The sequence below is a fragment of the Pelodiscus sinensis genome, chromosome 11, assembly GCF_052426305.1.
Source record: "Pelodiscus sinensis isolate ZL-2025 chromosome 11, ASM5242630v1, whole genome shotgun sequence".
In the NCBI taxonomy this organism is placed as follows: Eukaryota; Metazoa; Chordata; order Testudines; family Trionychidae; genus Pelodiscus; species Pelodiscus sinensis.
Window position 1 is genome coordinate 21,048,859 of NC_143062.1, and position 18,245 is coordinate 21,067,103.

Below are 18,245 nucleotides of genomic sequence, written 5' to 3' on the forward strand. Positions count from 1 at the left end.
TACCCACCCTGGTTTAAATTTTATTTAAACCAGCTGTGTTCATAAACCAGCCATCCCCATTTCCTGCACATAAAATGTCCCTAACTAATTTGAAAGGGGGGGGGGGAGAGGAGAGAACAGCTAAAAGAAACAAAGAAACCTAAATAAATTGTTGCTGCAACTACAAAATAAAACCCAAACATCAGTAACAGCACCTCACTAACCAGCCAAACAACTTGTTTGCTCGCCCAGGCGCTATTCCAAGGAAATGCTAGTGCAGAATCTTGCATTGCCAAGGGGAAAACAGACACTACCATCCAAGTCATCAGATTCAGGGTCTGTGTTGCCATTAAATCTCCCACTTTGTAAGTAATTAGTACACAATGTAGACTGCATTGCATTTATTTATTGCTGTTTTTAGAAAAGTGGTAACAAAGGGATCTTTGAAAAACTTGGCCCTCAACTCACCTTGAGCGCAAAAGGCCTCATGATCAAGGGCATGATTTTGTAAATATACTTGTTTATATGCAGGCTTTAGGAGAACAAACTGCACCTTTACACAGCTTAGGTGTTCATCTATTTCGTTTGAGTGAGACCAATTCATTGTTTTAATTGCAAGTCTCATCAGGTTTTCCCAAAAAAATATGCAGCTCCTGGAGTCATGGAATTACAGGAAAATCATGGGATTCATTCTTTTTTTAATTATTATTTCTAGTAGGGATGTAAACAAGGTGAAAGAGGTTGCCCGGAGCTCCCAGCCCCACAAACTGCGGCAACCCAACTACAACTACCGGTTGCCCCGCTGGCTATTCAGCAACCCTGCCGGAACTCCTGGCAGCCCTGCCAGCTGTAAGCTCTGGTGCCCTGCGAGCTCCACTGGCCCCACCGGCCTGCTCCGCTCTGAGCTTCAGGCAACCTCTGCTGCTGGGGCTCCCTAGTCCTGCGACACCCATGGTTCTTCCTGACCACAGATATTGCTGGACCAGAGTGCTCCACACTGCAGAGGTTCAACCTGTAGAGCAGAGTTCCCAGACCTGACTATTCCACAGAGTTCTGGGAGGGGAGGAAATTGAATCAAGAGCAATCTACAAAGGAATAATTCAATTACACTAGCTGGATCAGTGACAAATGGATAGTTTAAGAAAGAAAATTCTGGGAGAATAACCACCCCTCTTCTTCACGTGTTATGTAATGAAATTGGTGAACCCAACAGTTTTTTCTGCCGGCTGTCTCTTGAGAGTAGTAGCAATCAGCTTAGAGGAGCAGCATTTCTGCTAATGAATGCAGAACTTTCTCATCAAACTAAATCACAAAGAGCCACAAAATAATCATATAGCAGTATCTTGGTACTGCACTGTGCTGTTTTCTTCTACACATCAGACTTCAGTGTGATCATATCCACACTCAGTACCATGATGCAAATTTGGAACTCCACATAGGACACACCACTTGGGACACACCCATCAACAGTCAGTTTTCTACAGCTGGCCCCCATCAGCTGCTTGGAGGAATCTAAAAAACCTAACATATGTCCCCAGAGAGCACATGTGACCCCAGAGCCACATGTCCAATACCAGTGTTCTTGAGTTATGCTAACAAGGAACCACACCTCCAACAACTCCTCCATTTTTCCTACTCAGACTTTCCTCATTGCAAGCTTTCACCAAGTTCTAAGACTCATTATGGGAGCCTGGATAGAACATTAAATGAGATTGTTAAACATGAAATAATATAAACTAATTCTGTACTTACACCACACTCATTACTGAGAGATTTTTCTAGTCCCTATATAAACCAAAACCTCCACGGCAGCTCAAGAGAGTCTAGATGCTAAATCCATTCACTCTTTTTTTACAAAACAGTACTGAGCAAGGAACAGAATGCATAAATTACTTGTCCAGGGTCACAAATCAAGTCATCGGTGGAGCTGAGATGAAAATCTCGGCGCTTGACTCAGTTCCTGTTAGACATGAGGCCTGCTGTGTTCCTCATCTGGGCAAAGGAAAAACGGTGAGGGGAAAAAAAAAGGGGGGGGTCCTTCCTTTTGTCCAAACATAGGCCAAGAACTCATGTTTGGCCTCAGGAGTGCTGACAGCCTCCATGGGCCCCTGGGCAAGATGTGAGGGAGGCCAGGCTCCAAAATGGGGAGGAGCCTTGGGCAGAAGGGGCAGATCTGGGGCAGCCAGCCCTCAGCACTGCCTGCCCCCCCCAGCCCTTCATGCTGCCCGGTTCACCAGGCAATCCAGCTGTGATTTAAAGGGCTGGGACTACAGCCACCGCCGCTGCCACAGTAGCAGTGGTGGCATCCAGGAGCCCTGAACCACTGTGAATTGCCAGGTCCTGGGGCAACTACCATCCTCCCCTCCACCAATTGGCAGGCCTGCTTGGCCTATACTGAAAAGTTGTATCTGCATAGCTACATAGGTATGGGGCATGAAGACAAAAGCCACTCCTAATCGTGTAGCTATGCAGACAAAGTGCTCAGTGTAGACACAGCTATGTTGACAAAAAAGAACTTCCATCAAACGCAAAACTTCATCCTGGAAGACTGCATCCCTACACTGACAGAATAACACCTTCTGTTGGGTAGATCAGGGCTACTCAACTTTGGAAGACGTGGGGGCCACAATGATACTCACAGCACATGCCAAGGGCCACAACTTAAGTGTGGTTGCATATACAAGAAAATATATATGCAAACAGCTTCCTTCACACTGACGAGCATGATTAAGGCAAGACCACACAACACACAGGCCCCATTTAAGTCAGTTCTGCTGATATTAATAAAATGCGTATTTCCCCGATTTCCACCCATATGACAGCACTTTTATTGACAGTCCAGGAATTTAACTCCTAAAACGCATGTCAACAGAAGACCATTATATTGACGTGCCATAGTACAGCGTGTTCCCAGCGGAGGCCATGTTCAAAGGATCCCACACCGTAAACAAACAGGCCGCATGTTGAGTAGCCCTGGCGTAGACTTATCTACACTACAGTGCTATTGATACACCAACAATGTAGCATACATTTAGTCTACAGGAGACCAGCAAATGGGAGCTGCCTGGGCCATGTTTGAAGGTACATGCAGATGCTCCACCCCCCACAGCGTAGTATCCAGAGATGCAGCAGCTGGCCACTTTGAGTGGCGTATTAGGGCACAGCAGGCACAGACCCTACCCAACGGTTCTACTGGGTTGCTGGCTGAGAGCCACCTACTATGCCAAGCACCTCCCACCTAGAGTCTGCACCCCAACTCTCTGCCACAGGTCACAACCCAACTAGGGATGTTAAATTGTGAGTAACTGACTAATCAAATAGTCAATGCATTTTGCATCCACTAGTCAAAAGGGCACCTCCATCTTTGAAGTGTAACAACAGCCCTGGGGGCTATTGCTACACTTCAAATGCAGAAGCGCCATGTGGAGCCTGGGCTCCATGCAGCACTGCTACTTTGAAATGCCTTAGGGAGCCCAGCATCAGGCTCCTCATGGCATTTCAAAGTGGAAGCACCCTGTGGAGCCCAGGATCAGCGGGGACACCCCACACACACTTACCCCAGGCTCCATGCGGCATGCCGCTTCGAAATGCCATGGGGAGCCTGGGGACACGCCAACTGGCCCTGGGCTGCATGTGGCATTTCAAAGCAGCAGCACCATGTAGAGTCCAAGGTGGCCCCAGACTCCATGCGGTGCTGCTGCTTTGAAGTACCTCCTCCTCTTCCCCCCTCCTCCCTTTGCTGCCTCTTTCTGATAGAGGATTAGTGGGGGGAAGTGATTAGTCCTTCACGTCCCTAAACCCAACCCCTCTCCTGCACCGCATCTCCAGGTCACGACCCCCTTCCTGCATCTCCTTCAGGTCAGAATCCACTCATGTACCCAAAACTCCTCCTGGATCCTGCACTCCAATCCTCTGCCCCAGGTTACAAACCTCTTGGTCATAATCCAAACCCTGCGTACTCCATTCCCGCACCTCTGCCCCTGGTCCTAACTCCTTCCTAGACTCTGCACCCTCTCCTACATCCCTCCCCAGGCGAGAATCCTCTCCTGCCCCCAGCCTCCGTCCCAGACCTCACATCTCCTCTATTAACATAGGAGTGTGGTCGTTGACCACTTAGCAAATTTTTGCAGTGTCTCACCATCAAAAATGACTGCCCACCCTTTTGTAACAACAACGTAACCTATTTTATAAACAAAGCGTGTGTTTGTTTTAATAGGAGAACATGTCGGTAGGAGTGGTTAAGATGTTCAAAGCTGATTTGACAATTTCATCACAGGACACCCACTAATTTCAGTGGTGTTTGTGAGGCTAAATTTCCTAGTCCATTTTAGAAATCTCAGCCTGGATATTCACACTGTACCAAGAATAAGGATTTTGATCTTGAACATGGACTATCAACTGTAACAAACTCCTCACATACCTAGGAAGCAATAATAATTTGGTGCTCGCAGATTACAGGGCAGTATAAACATATCTGCCTGATTTGTGAGATTACTGGAGAAAAACTTTCCATCCTCTAAGTGGACAGACTCTTTGCTTAAGAAAACTCTGCAGAATCAGCATGGGTACAGGGCTGCAGCAAGGAGAGATGCCTCTCTCCAAACCCCAAAACTGCCACAGCCAGCAGGGAGGCGCTCCTGTCCACTGGCTCTAGCATGGGGCTGTGGCAACAGCTCCAGCTCCTAGGCACGGAAACTAGCCTCATGCCCCCCTCAGGAGCCAGAGCTGCTGGCCGCTTGCAGGGCACAGGATGGTGGCCCATGCCTGGCAGGCTCCAGTAAGCCAGCTCTAACACTGCTGACCAGAAGACCCCTATGTAAGCCTGAGCCCCAACCCCGCACCCCATCCCGAGCCCCCTGCAGCCCGGAGCCAACTCCTGCACCCCTCATCCCTGGACCCACCATAGATGGGACCCCAACCCCATCTCAATCTGCAGCACTCTCCTGTATTCCAAATCCCTCATCCCCAGTCCCCCAGCCCGGAACCCCTCATTCCCAGAGATCTTGCACCCAACCCTGTCCCAGCCCATAACCCCTCATCCCCAGCTCCACCCCAGATCCCACACCCCTAGCCAGAGCCCTCACACCCCTGCACTCCATCTAGGGATGGGAACAGGTAACCAGTTAACCGGTTACCTGGTAAGCATCACTCTTAATGGCACGGGAACCGCTCCAGCCCGGTCATGGTGGGCAGGCCAGCCACTACAGCCCAGCCAGCTGGAACGCCCTCCTCCCCCCGCTTACTCCCATTTAATTAGTTATCCCGTTAAACATTATGTTTAACCGGTTAACTATATAAACAGGATTTTACATCCCTAACTCCCACCCTCTGCTCCAGGCCTGAGCCCCCTCCCACACTCAGAACTCCTTGGTCCCCCTCAAGCCATATGAATTTTGTTACATGTGTCAATATGAAGGTGCTGCATCACAAATCACCTCCACATTGGTGCATGTAAGAAAATTCATTCCGCTCAGGAGTGGGAAAAATTAGTGTGAACGCTGCTTCAAACCTCGATTTCTAACCACAGGTCAGCCCATTTCTACTAAGGATGTATATAATCTGCAGCCTATTATACATTGCAGCTTGAGAGGGAAAAGAAAAGTATCCATGTAGGTGGGAAAGGCAGGGTAAGTGGAAGGAGAAAGAGGCAGGAAGATATCAATCAAAGCAGTTATGCATTTCCCAGCTCTTACTTTTGAAACGGACTTTTCCTGCCTGGATCATCGGAGGTTCTGACATTCATTTGGATGGCAAAGTTTATTGATTTATGTCACTTCCCTCTGTTAAGGCTTTATGGATCATATTTCAAATACATGTTATATTCCACGGTTGCTTGGTTACCAGCTCTGAACAAACAATTCTCACATACTGAGAAAAGAAAAAACAAATGAAATGCCTGGAGGATGAATCACCCACTGGAAGTTTTCTTGTGGGCCCACAGTGCAGCAGATTAGTCATAACCTCACATACAGTAAAGTGGAAAAGGAAATGGTGAACCTATTAACTCCAATGCCTCGAACAGCTCCCCCGCCTTCACCCACTCACCACTGTTCTTGAAAAAGGGATGCTTTCCAAATCACTCAAATTTACTTATGGATTAAAGGCTTGTGTTTTCACAGGGGCAAATTTAACCTGGTGCAATAGCCCTGAAATCTATGGAGTCACACAAGCAGGGCATTTGGCCCAGCAGCTCTTTGAACAGTAATTAAAAGCTGTGACTCAGAGGCTCACTTATCCTCCCCCTAGAAAATCTACACAAGGATCATGAGTGACATCCCAGCATTAGGGCAGGCCAGGGTTTGACTGGTCACAGAAGGAGTGCAAGCCACATAATACGTGGCTATCTACAGAAAAATCTTGTACATCAGGGAGGCATTCACCAGCTTCTATTGTTTCCCCCAGTTCATCCAGCCCCTTCTCCCTGCCCCCCAGTGGAGCTACTTGTACAAGAACACCCCTATGTACATCAAGGGTTCCCAACAACCCTCCCTCACCAAGGAAGCCAAGAGAGGAGCACTTACTGCTGACAATATTCATTCCCTTTGGCCCTCCCTCTGGATCCTATAATGTTATATGGCGAGCCTTTGCCCTCTCCTATCTCCCCACCTCCCATGCACAATCAGCCATGAGATGGCCCCGTGTGGAGCGTGAGGAGAAAAGGCTGCCCCATGAGCTGCCCTAAGGGGAGAGGGAATCTATTTGGGGCTCAGATTTGCACCATTTTGATACCTCTTGGCCTGAAGAGAAGGGGACAGTTTGACCCTTTGTAGATCTCACACTCTTTGGGGGCAGGGACTGGGAGTTCCCACAGCACCTAACAGAAGGGAAAGCCAGCCCTGCTCGGAGTTTCTGGCTGCTTTTGTAATGTGACAGTTACCTTGAGAATCAGGAGCGACTGGTGAAGGGGGGGGCAGGACAAACCCCCGCTCCACCCCAGACCCAGCCCTACCCCTGCTCCACCTCTGCCCTGAGCACTGTGGTTCGGGGGTCTGATGGGACTAGGGCAGGTACATCAGCAGTTCACTTTTATCCTCTGCCTGCACAGTCACTGGTGGCAGTGGGGTAAGCAGAGCAACATGGCCCCAGATCACTCTGCTCCTCCGGCTGCATCATTCCACTCCCGGACGGCGAGTGCAGGGGTGGTCCCACCTTTCCCCCGAGCAACATGGCCGGAGGAGCACAGAGAGCTGGGGATGTTGCTCTACTTGCACCACTGCTGACAGTGAGCGTGGGGACACCAGACACCCCCACCCCCGCTACTCCTTCTGCCAGCTGCTGGCTGGCCCCTCCAGCCCACGGTGTTGGAGGCATGTGCCCTCTCATGTCCTCATGTGACGCCTACGTTGAGAAGAATCAGTTATGGCTCATATGTTAAGCCAAAGCAAGCAACACATCCACCTGGACAATGGTCCCACCAGAAGATTCAACAATTCAGGTGAACCCTTTCATGAAGTGGGTAGAATTTTTCCTACTCTCTTACATATACCAATGGTCCCACTGAAGTAAAGGTGGGCAGGGTTTGGAGCAGCCCTGCACACATTAACCCTGGCATAGCACCGAGGTACCAAGCTCAATATTGCTGCGCTGACCAGTGTTGTTTTGGTTTGGAGTGTGGGTAAGTTTCACTACACTGAATACCTCATCATAATGTGGAAAGTTAAACCATTCAGATGGGACTTCCAGGATCCCTTTTCAACTGGGTATTACAGTAAAAAAACAACGGAAAATGGTCATCCTCATGAGTGAATTATATTCTGGATAAACTGCTGTGAAAGAAGAAAATGATGATACTTCATATAAAAAGAGAGACAAGGCAGGTGAGGATCTTTCTGGAGATAGCTCTTCTTAGAGAAGCTTTTGAATTACTGGCACACCGACCTCTCTCACCAATAGATGATGATCCGTTATAAATTACCACCTCATCTGCCTTGTGTGTCTAACATCCTGGGGCCCAGTGAGCTATAACAACACTGCAAACAAGAATGCATTCAAGTGTATCTGAAGGATCTTCCTGTTTACCACAGAGGGAAGAGAACTGTTTCTGACTTTGCAATGTTAATCTAGAGAACGTGAGTGATGTATTGAAACCCAGGACCGCTGCAATAGGCAGCCTAACTGGTTACCACCTGCAGCACAGCAAGAATTGGCATGCATATCTTTCAGGGACTTTTTTTCCTGGGTGTCTCCTTAAATAAAGACATGCAACAGAATTATTTTTTTCAAAACTATCAAGACAATAGCAGGTGTCCCTTCAGCTGAACTGTGTCATGTCAAAAATCAGAGAAGTAGGCAATTTCCTTTGCGTCAACTGGTCTTAGTCTTATGAGTAAGAGAGAAGATTTTAGTTTCCTCAAAATGAATTTTCAGATCTCACACTTACTATTCCTGCCTTCTGTCCCAAACATACCAATCATTAGCCTGTAAGCAGCTTACTACATCTATGAAGAGAATATGTACAAAAATATAAACTTTTACTTGTAGTGCCAGACTCTGACTTAGCTACATAGCGTACATCTGAATTGATTCTGGATTTACCACAGTATAACCAAGGTCTGAATCTGGCCCACACTGAGTTTTCATTTCAAACAAAAGGTCAATTATTTAAGTAATCAGTAGAAAGAATTCTGTCTACACAAAATTCCTAAGTTTTATACAGCAGAATGTAATCCGATGAGTGGATTTTTTCCTTTAATCTCAAAGCAAAAGTTCCCTCTTCATCTTTTTGTCACCAATCAATGCTAGTTTACGCATTTTGTCAGAGGAAGAGGGGAAGAAGTCACCAGGTACCCTAAAGCTAAACTGTAGAATATGCTTGTAATTCTATCGAAGTGTGGCTTAACTGGCTAGAGAACTGGGCTTGGACTGCAGAGACCAAGGTTCTACTCCTGATTTTGCCGCTGACCTTGGGCAAGTCACTTCACTTCCTTGTACCTCCGTTTTCCCCATGTACAAAAAAAGTGAGATAATGATGCTGATAGCCTGTCAAGTAATTTAAGATATCCTGATGATCCAGCAGCCATCAGTAATCACACTGAGACATGGCAATGTGTGTTTTCAGGGGTACATTAATACCTACACCTTGACTGTGTTTTGCAGAATGAAGCCTATAGCCTGATCTTCAGATACTTAAGACAGGGGTGGGGAACCTCAGGCCTAGGGGCCAGTTGCAGCCCCTGGCTTGCCTGGATCTGGCCTCCAAGGCTCAGGGTCCCCCCACCCAGCACTGGGGAGCCTACACTGCTGTTGCCCTCCACCGGGCTGGAACACAAAAAAATTTTTTTACTATGCTGGGCTCCCCCAGGCTCTGGTGTGTGAGGGGAATGTGGGGAGTGTCTTTCTCCTTTTCAGTCAGGGGCCACAGTGATGGTTTTTTACTTGTGTGTGGTCCCTAAGTGATTGTTCTGTGGGTCCGTGGCCCCTGACCCAAAAAAGGTTCCCTGACTTAAGGAATGTATTAACTAAGTACTTACTACCTGCCCTGCATTATCTTGATGGCAATATATTATGCCTGCTTAGGTTTGTATTTGATTTAAACAAGAAAGTTTCTAAATATATCAGAGCACACTGTTGGATTATGTACCTTCACTGAGCCAGGTAGTTCATAACAGAGAGAAAGAGAGAACACAGAATGCAAAAGCAAGAGTTCACAAAAGAATGAACTCCCTGGTTATTTTCAAACAGATCTTTATATTAAAGAACAGAGATTTATTTTTCCATTTTCACTAGTTGCCTGCCTCCCCTGCACAGCAAGCCTATTAAAAATTAGATAGGACATTCTTGTAGAAACCTTATTCTATCTACTTCCTTGGTGCCCGTGCGTGTTGACTATAAACCCATCGCTACTTCCAACAGAGATGAATCCCTTTCACATTATGCTTGAATTGTATCAGCTAAACTGAAATCATTCCAAGTGCATCTGATGCACTATTGAGAAGGCAATTGCAAGTTGCTAGATAAAGGGGAAAAAAAGTCTTAGTGAAAACCAATGCAGGCTTTGTATTTCTATGAAGCAACTAGCATGAGCTAAAAATATTAAATAGGAAAGAAGAGACCATTCTGGTTTTTCTCCCCTCCCCATCTAGGGTTACCAGGTAGTCTAAAAAAAAAATACCGGACAAACTTGATTGGGGGGAGGGGAGGGAGAGAAGGGCTGGCCGGGGAAAAGCGGGGGGACAGGAGTAAGGGGAGGGACGGGAAGCAGAGCTGGCAGCAGGGGGTGTGTGTGTGTCAGGGGCAGCGGGGTTGGCCGGGGGAGGGGCAGCCGGCAGGAAGCAGAGCTGGCCAGGGGGCGGGAGCAGGCGGAGAGGGGCTGGCGGGGGAGGGGGGAGCAAATCAGCTGGTGGGGAGCAGGACTGACCCAGGCACGTGCAGATTCCAGGGCGCTGCCCCTCCCACGCACGGTCCCGGTGAAGTGAGTCTGGCTGCGGCTCCACCACGCACTTGACCAGCGCTCAGGAGCAGGGACACGTCTCACCGCCCCCCCCCGCCAAGCAACCAGAGGCTCCCAGCACCGGTTGCGCCCCGCTTCCGAGCCACTCCCCCATCCCCACCAGGCTTCCATCCGGCGCCCCGCCGGAAAACCAGAAAATATCGGACCTTGCACGTGTCCAGTATTTTCTACAATTTTTTTACTGGACAGAGGCCCCAAAAACCGGACTGTCCGGTAGAATACCGGAAACCTGGCAACCGTTTCCCCACCTAACACTTTCTTTCCCCTGGAAAGCACCTCATATACTTTAGGTGCAAATAACTGTGCTGTATCTGCACATGTTCTTATACTGCTAGGTTTTTGAAACAGGAACACTGTTCATATGGTTTTTTGCTACTGTATATTTACATTTAGTATGAATTTTTTTGTTTCTATAATCATGCCCATGTTTGCTGGGGGATTTACACATGAATCTAACCGCCCTGAAGTAGCCTTGTGAGCCAATCAAAAAGCAGCTTTGGGCAGCATCCAGTTTCATATATGAATTTACAGCTAGCTATAAATCTTAATGACATCTCAAAACACAACTCAAAGTACCATACAGAGCAGCTATCTGCTTTTCCAGTCAATATTCCAAACCACATTCTCCCATAAATCATCTAAATTGCCAATAATCCGACTCTCCAGATAGCCCCTTTTGCATCCAGGGGTGATTGTGCAAACCTTGAGTTTTACAAGCAGTCCTCGCTCAGGCAGGACACCCTCTGTTACCCACACAACTAGTTTTGTTTCAGACAAAGGTTTGTAGGATCACACCCCAATGTAATAAAGTCTATGAAAGTGTCCTTATATTACTTCACTTTGTGTTGCATTAAAATAGGATGCAACATGTAACTGCAAGAGAACCAGCTACTTTTTTTTCCTCATCATCCAGTCCCCAAGGAAATAAACCACCCACTGTAGTGTAACTGCCTAGTGAACACGTGAAATGGATTCTGCTTTACAGAACCTAGGCCATAGGTCACTACCTCCTCACTAATTACATTCCTCACTGGAGATTATCTGTACTCAAGTCTCTAGTTCCCTTCAGTGACAATAAATGAAAAATGAAACAACGAATTAATGGGAAATGCAGCACAAATCCACACAGACCTGTGAGATACAGATAGCTTTCACCACACTCATGAGTTGGCATACAGGAGGGGAATTCCAGTCTTCACCAAGGGCCCTGAACACAAAACAGTTGCTCTACATGGGTAGAAGAGATGAGGGAAGATTTAAGGTCCAAATGTTGGAGGTCACTCCTTACATCATCTGGAGCACAGATCTGTGGGTGTAACTAGTACGCTGCTGGAAAGGAGCTGGGGGATAGAACTGATGGAGAAGTGACTATGACAGCAGAGCATACTGGTCCACCAGTGCTACTTACTGAAGCTCTGATGCTACAGGAGTGGCAACCAAGTAGCTTGTAGCTTGGGCATGGCCAGTAAAGAATCCCTTCGTCCCCCAGATCCCCTGCACACAGCCAGTTTACGAGGATAATGCTGTCTCCTTAAACCAGGGGTGGGGAACCTAAGGGCTGGGAGCCAGCTGTTGCCCCCAGCTTGCCTCGATCTGGTCTTGGGGGCTCAGGACTCTGCCCTCCCTGCCCAGCACTGGGGAAACTTACGCTGGTGCTGCAGCCTTTCACCGCCAGGTTGGAGCATGCAGACTCTGTTAGCCTGGGCCCCTCTAGGCTGTGCGGGGCAAGTGGAATGTGAGGCGTGTCTTTCCCCTTCTCAACTGGGGGCCACATGAGTGAGGTTTTTTTTCCCCCCCTCTTCTCACTTGTGTGTAGCCCCTGATTTTTCTGTGGACCAGTGCCTTGCCTCCCCCCCCTCCTCCGACCCAAAAAACTTTCCCCACCCTGCCTTAAACCACTCTCTGGAGGGCGGGGATCTTTTGCCTTATGTGTTTGCACAGCACTTTGCACAGTGGGGCCCAGATCTCTCAGCACAGGAGACTCAGATGCCCGTCAGTTCATCAAATGACTATTGACAGATCACTTCCATTCTGGGCAAACCCTGACACTAAAGCCCCTGCTTTACTCTAGCAAAAGCTTACATAACCCAGGCTGGCATCTCAGAGCTTGATACAGGGCAGATCTCCTGTGAGACTGTGAACATTTCTTAGCGAAGTCTGGAAAAACAATTTTTTAAAATAAAAGTTACATAAACACTAAGGGGGAAAAAATGTCCCTTCTGAGAATGCCCAGTGTGCATCTGCTAAGGTTTAGTGGATCCTAATGAAGTCCAGATTCCTTTGTAAAATCATGGGAGCTAGAGGAGCTATGTATGGTCCCTGCCTGGGCTGACTAGGGGATTCAGAAGGGTACTTGAGCAGCTCTTAGGACTGCTGACATGGAAGGGTAGGAGATAGTTACAAGACAAACAGAATATAAAAGGCAGGAGAAAATCATGGGGGTTAACAACTGCTGACCTGTGATTTTAAGGTGTCTTCATTTCTGAAACATTTTACAACATTCATCAATTCTCTATCTTCAGTGGGAGAAAAAGGTTCTTTTCCTATCTTTCCCTATTTTGAAGACATAGCATCCCATAATCATGGGCAATGGGCCTACTGGCTAGCACACTGCACTGGGATACAGGAGACAAGGGTTGTATTCCTAGTTCAGCCACTGGCTTGCTGGGTGGCCTAAGGCAAGTAACATTACTTATCTATGCCTCAGTTTCCCTCTCCCTCATCTGTAAAAAAGAGATAATGATACTTGTGAAGTGCTTTGATATCTACTAATGAATGAAGAAGAGCTAGGGATTATTATTCCATGAGGCTGAAGGAGGCCGGAAGGATGAAAAGGAAGTGTTTGTTCTACGCATGACTTCATATAGGTCACCATCCTCTTCACAAGGCCTCACAGTAGCATCTTTTCCTCTACCTACAATGTATATTTTGGAAGCTGAGCAATACCAGAAAACTTGCACCAGTGTAAGTAAATCAATTTAAACCGACTTGGTCACAGGCATACAAACCAAACCCCCCAATGTAGACACATTTACATCAGTTTAAACTGCACTTCCTTAATCATTTTATATCTATGTAGCTTAAACTGGTTTCTAATCAACAAAAATTAGGCTTTGTCTGTGTAATAGGAAAAGCTGCACCAGTTCAAATTAAATAGTTTTTCAAGTTATTTAGTCAGATTAGTGCAAACACCTGTGTGGGCATGTTTTCAGTGTAGGAACAGCTTGCTTGGGTTTCATTTTTCAACCTGCTTCCAGCTAACATAAGCTTTTTTAAAGATTCAAACCCAAATAAAAGTGGCCACACAGAAGCTTGCATTGGTTTCATTAAATCAGTTTCCCTTCACACTGTAGGTTAAATCTTTGCAACTTTCTTGGGAAAGCAAAGTCTAAATCAGCTTTAAACCAACATTGAGATTCTATATTGAAAGTGTCACCAAGATCATTAAACAAGTTTTAGTACACATGTGTGTGTAACCACTCTTACTTTGAATTCAGAGCACCCACTTTTACTTCAGCTTACAGTATTATTATCCGTATTAGCATAGTGCCTAGGAGACCTAGTCATTGACCAGGACCCCACAGCGCAAGGCACCACACAAAACCAGAAAAGGCAGTCCTCTGCCAGGGATATAAAATCCCAGTTGATCAGTTAACCAGTCAGGCTAGCCTAATGTTTAACCCATTAACTGACTAACGTAGGATCTGGGCTGGGGTCTGTTCCAGCATGGCTGCAGTAGCAGCTTAGCCCATGGGGCTCTCAGCCCCCTCCAGAGCAGTTACTGTCTTCAGGGTGCCTGAGCCTGCCACAGACAGAAGCTGCTCCAGACGCCTGTGGCAGACAGTGGAGCTGCTCCAGCCCAAAATCAGTAATCATTACGAATAATGTTTGGTAGTTAACTGGATAACCAGTTAACCTGTCAGGTAACGCCGCAAACAACTTACAGTCTCCGGGTCTGTCTGCAATGCAATGCTATGGCAACACCATGGCTGGCTGTGTCGGAATTTTTCCAGCAACACAGGTAATGGCAACCCACCTTTCCAAGCTGGGTGACAGCTAGATTACCAGAAGAATCCTTCCATCACTCCTAGCTATGTCTAAATGGGGGGCTAGGTGATCCTGACTAAAGCACTCAGCATGTGAAATTTTTCACAGCCCTGAACAATATCACTAGGTTTTCCTAAGTTCTAGGTAAACTCCAGATTCAAGTACAAGGCAAGCAATAACAGACGAATGAAGAGAGACTGATGGGAGCACAAGGAAATAAGCCATCTGGTCATGGGATTGTCAGAGACTGAGCAGCAGGAAAGAGGGAAGCAGATGTTGAAGGTGAGCCAGGGCCAGGGGTTGCAAGGACAGACCTTACAATGAGAGAGAGGGACAAAAGAGCCAAGGGTGGAGGAGACTGAGATATGAAGAGACTGAACAATCCTATTGATGGGAAAAAGCTTAAGTTGGGGTTTGCTTTAAACAAGCTCAGACCTGCACAGAAACAAATTTGGGTATGGCTACACTGCAATGACAAACCCTTAGCTGGCCTATGCCAGCTGACTCAGGCTCATGGGGCTCAGGCTGACAGGCATTTCATTGCTTAGCAGACTTCCAGGCTGGGGCCTGGGCTCTGGCTCTAGGACCCTGTGAGAGAGAGATAGCCCAATACAGTCTGGCCACAGACAAGAGCATCTGTATGCTCTTCCTCACTGCCCTGCATTGCATCATATGCCCTTCCACCTCATTCCCTCTACATCCCCAGGAACTCCATACTTTCAAATGAGCACTGAGAAATCCTTTCTGCAGGAGCTCGATCCCTACTCTCCTAGGTACCTGGTCCCCCCTCAACAGGAGTTCTGGTCGCTCAAGCCCTGTTTTTCCACTCTTGGATCTCCAGCCTCTTACAGTTCCTCCGCTTCTCCATGTGATCTGAGCCTATGCCACTTCAGCCTAGGCCCGCCCTCCCATAGCTCTCTGGTTCTCTTCCACTCCTCTGCTCTTCCATTTTCACCCTGTGGAGGATTAGATCTTTGGTGCTGAGCGGGCCAGAGGAATAGGTGAACACAGCTGCTCTCTGCCCTCACGGGCATCCTGTAACATGGACAGATGAAGAGCAACACTCCTGGACTCATGGAAAGAAGTGCTTTGTCTCTTCACTGCTGGCTGAAGATTAAGGGACTCCCCAGCCTTTGTTTACAGAGCCTGGGGGGTTGAGGAGCATATTTACCTGTCCCCACCCCTAGTTGAGTGATAGGGGAGAAGAAGTAAACCTCACTGTAATTACCCTATAATCACCATGCCAAGTGAAGTTATCCCTTCAGTCTACTGTTGCAGAAGATGATCTCCAGGGCCTGGAACAATTAGCAGTAGGAAAAGTGAGAGCTCCCCCTGACCCATTCACTTGTGAGGTGAGGAACTTCAAAGCTAGGGGCCTGCACTTGGCCCTAAGGCAATCCAGCAACAACGAGGAATTTCCAAGTTAATGCTGACACGCCTCTGCTTTACACTTTAATGCTCAAAAGGCCAATTATTTTATTTCTGCACTTTTGGCTCTGTTGCCAGGAAGCTCCATGTCCCATTAAAGCTCTAACATGGATGGCTGACACAGTGTGTCAAACGGCTCAGCAGTAGGTGGATCTTTGGCACCGAGTATGGCATTTCTACACATGCAGAGCCATTCATTCCTTTGCTGGTCTTTACAGACTGTTTCTTATAAGGATAACTTATTAGAGACCCCTCAGCACTGTGCAGAAAGGATCCTCGGAATGCTCAGTAGCCAATATTTCAATATCAATTATTCAACCTATTATAAGAAGGCCTGCTCCTAACAGTTATCTCTCAACAAATTTTCTGCTTTAAAATAAAATACTATTTTAAAGCTTTGTACTTAGGTGGGGAAATCTATTTAATGTAACTCATAGTTCACTCCCCATATTTATCCCGTTTATAAACAACCAGATTGAAATAATGCAATTCACAAAACAGTGTATATCTGGGGGATGGGAAAGTTGAGAGAAAAAATTGATTCCAATATCAAATTGCACCTCACAGTCAGGGAACTGGGTTCATGTAAGAGGTGCTTTGTGGGAGCCCTGGGCTGTGTACCATTATGCAGCAAAGAACAGAATTACGGTCACTTCCATTATTCCTTTCCCCCTGCACGGAGCACACTCAGTCCCAGACTGGCACTTGATCTCCAGCGCATTAGCCTCAAGTATCCGCTTTCCTGTGCCTGGCGCCCAGCTGAGCGAAGACACAGCAGATGTCATGGGAAGGGCAGAGGGTCTTAGAGGAATTGCCGAGCTGTCCCTTTAAAGGGCTGCCCAGCATTACGCCAGCAGTGATGAGCGTGATGATGCCGGATCTGGCCGTGACACCGCACTGGGCAGGATGCTGCGCTCCAGCCCAGTTGGAAGATGCAGCCCGCAGCTGCTGCCCAGCGAGAGCTGAAGCCAAACTTCGCGGGGAGGGGGAAATCACATCCACCCGCGCGCCCAGACCGGCCAGAGCAGCTCCCAGGAGCGATGCATCCCCTACGCCCCCGCCATATCTCCACCGCTGCGTGGCAGGCAGCGATCAGCCAGTCCTTGCCGCAGCCCTGCGGGTGCATCATCGGTCCTGCGTGCCTTTGGGGGGGGGGGGAGGACCACGCCCCAGGAGCCACTCCAGGCTCCGCAGCGGCTTTACCTTGAGGGGACCCCCAAGGCGGAGGGGACCCCCCCCAAAGTCACACAGTGCTGCGGCCGCTGCGCCGCGCTCCCTGCCTTGCCCACTCCCGGCGTGTCACCCCGGGCCACCACCCCGCGGCTCACCTCTTTCAGCTGCTCCATCTCCGAGCGGATGGTCTCGTACTCCGCCTCCAGCTCCTCGTACTGCTGCTTGAGCTGCTGCTTCTCCTCCAGCACGGCCAGCCCGTACTCCGCCGCCTGGATCTTCTCCCGGGTGGTCTCGCCCAGCTCCTGCGAGAGCCGCTTGAGCTCGCTCCGCAGCCACTCGGGCTCCGACTCCATCACCAGCTTGGCGTACTCCTCCTCCTCCGTGGCCAGAGCCATCTCGGCCGGCCGGGCGCGGCGCCTCCCAGCCCCGTCCGACGGGGCAGCGCAGCGAGGGGGGCTGCGGGGCGAGCCGGGCAGTGAGGGGACGGACGCAGCGCCCTTACCAGCCCCGCAGCCGCTGGGCTGCCATGGGCCGCCCTGCGCCAGCACAACTTGGCCCCGCTGCGGCGCTGCCAGCTCCCCCGGCTGCCATGAACCGGGCTGGGCGCTAGGCTGGCGGCTCTCGTCCCCGGCGGCAGCCCCCTCCCCGCCCGGCCCTTACACCATGCTCCCTGCCTCCTCCGGCAGGCTGCTGCGAAACGCGCTGGGCAGGCACAGCGCAGTGAAATCATTCAAAAGGAACGGCCAGCGCCAGCTGCCCCGCGGGCCTTGTAGGACTTGTAGTCCCGCCTCCCCCTAGCGCCAAGCAAGCCTGCGCCGGAGAGGACTACGAGTCCCACAATGCACAGGGCGGGCAGACCAGCTGGAAGGCAGCCCAGCCTCTTGGAGGAATTCTGGCTGGGGGAAGAAGCTGGCAGCGGGGGCTGGGTTAGGATCCTCTTCGGCATCAGGGCAACTTTCACTTGTGACAGTGACCCCTACAGGCTGCGTTACACATAGGTGGCTGCATTCTTGCGGGGGGGGCAGAAGGTCATACAGTAGGTTGCTGTTCATTGCAAACAGGGGCCACTCAAGTGAAATCAGCAGAAGTTGGGCAGTTAAATAGCTTTGGGAATCGGACTCATTGTCTGTGATTGGAAGTGAACTTAGTATATAACTCGCAGCCCTCT

At 48.8% G+C, this 18,245-nt stretch overlaps 1 protein-coding gene across 2 annotated transcripts in view; it reads right to left on the minus strand.

Annotated features, from left to right (window-relative positions):
* Positions 1 to 17,851, minus strand: part of BICD2 (BICD cargo adaptor 2) — a 151,785-nt gene extending 133,934 nt beyond the window's left edge. Inside the window, exon 1 of one of the 2 annotated variants that reach the window (XM_006129722.5) lies at positions 17,233 to 17,851. In XM_006129722.5, coding sequence (XP_006129784.2) covers positions 17,233 to 17,472 — 240 coding nt within the window. In that variant the 5' untranslated portion in view covers positions 17,473 to 17,851. The remainder of the gene's footprint in view (positions 1 to 17,232) is intronic. The other variant, XM_006129723.5, reaches the window with a different exon arrangement.
* Between the last annotated feature and the right edge of the window lie 394 nt (positions 17,852 to 18,245).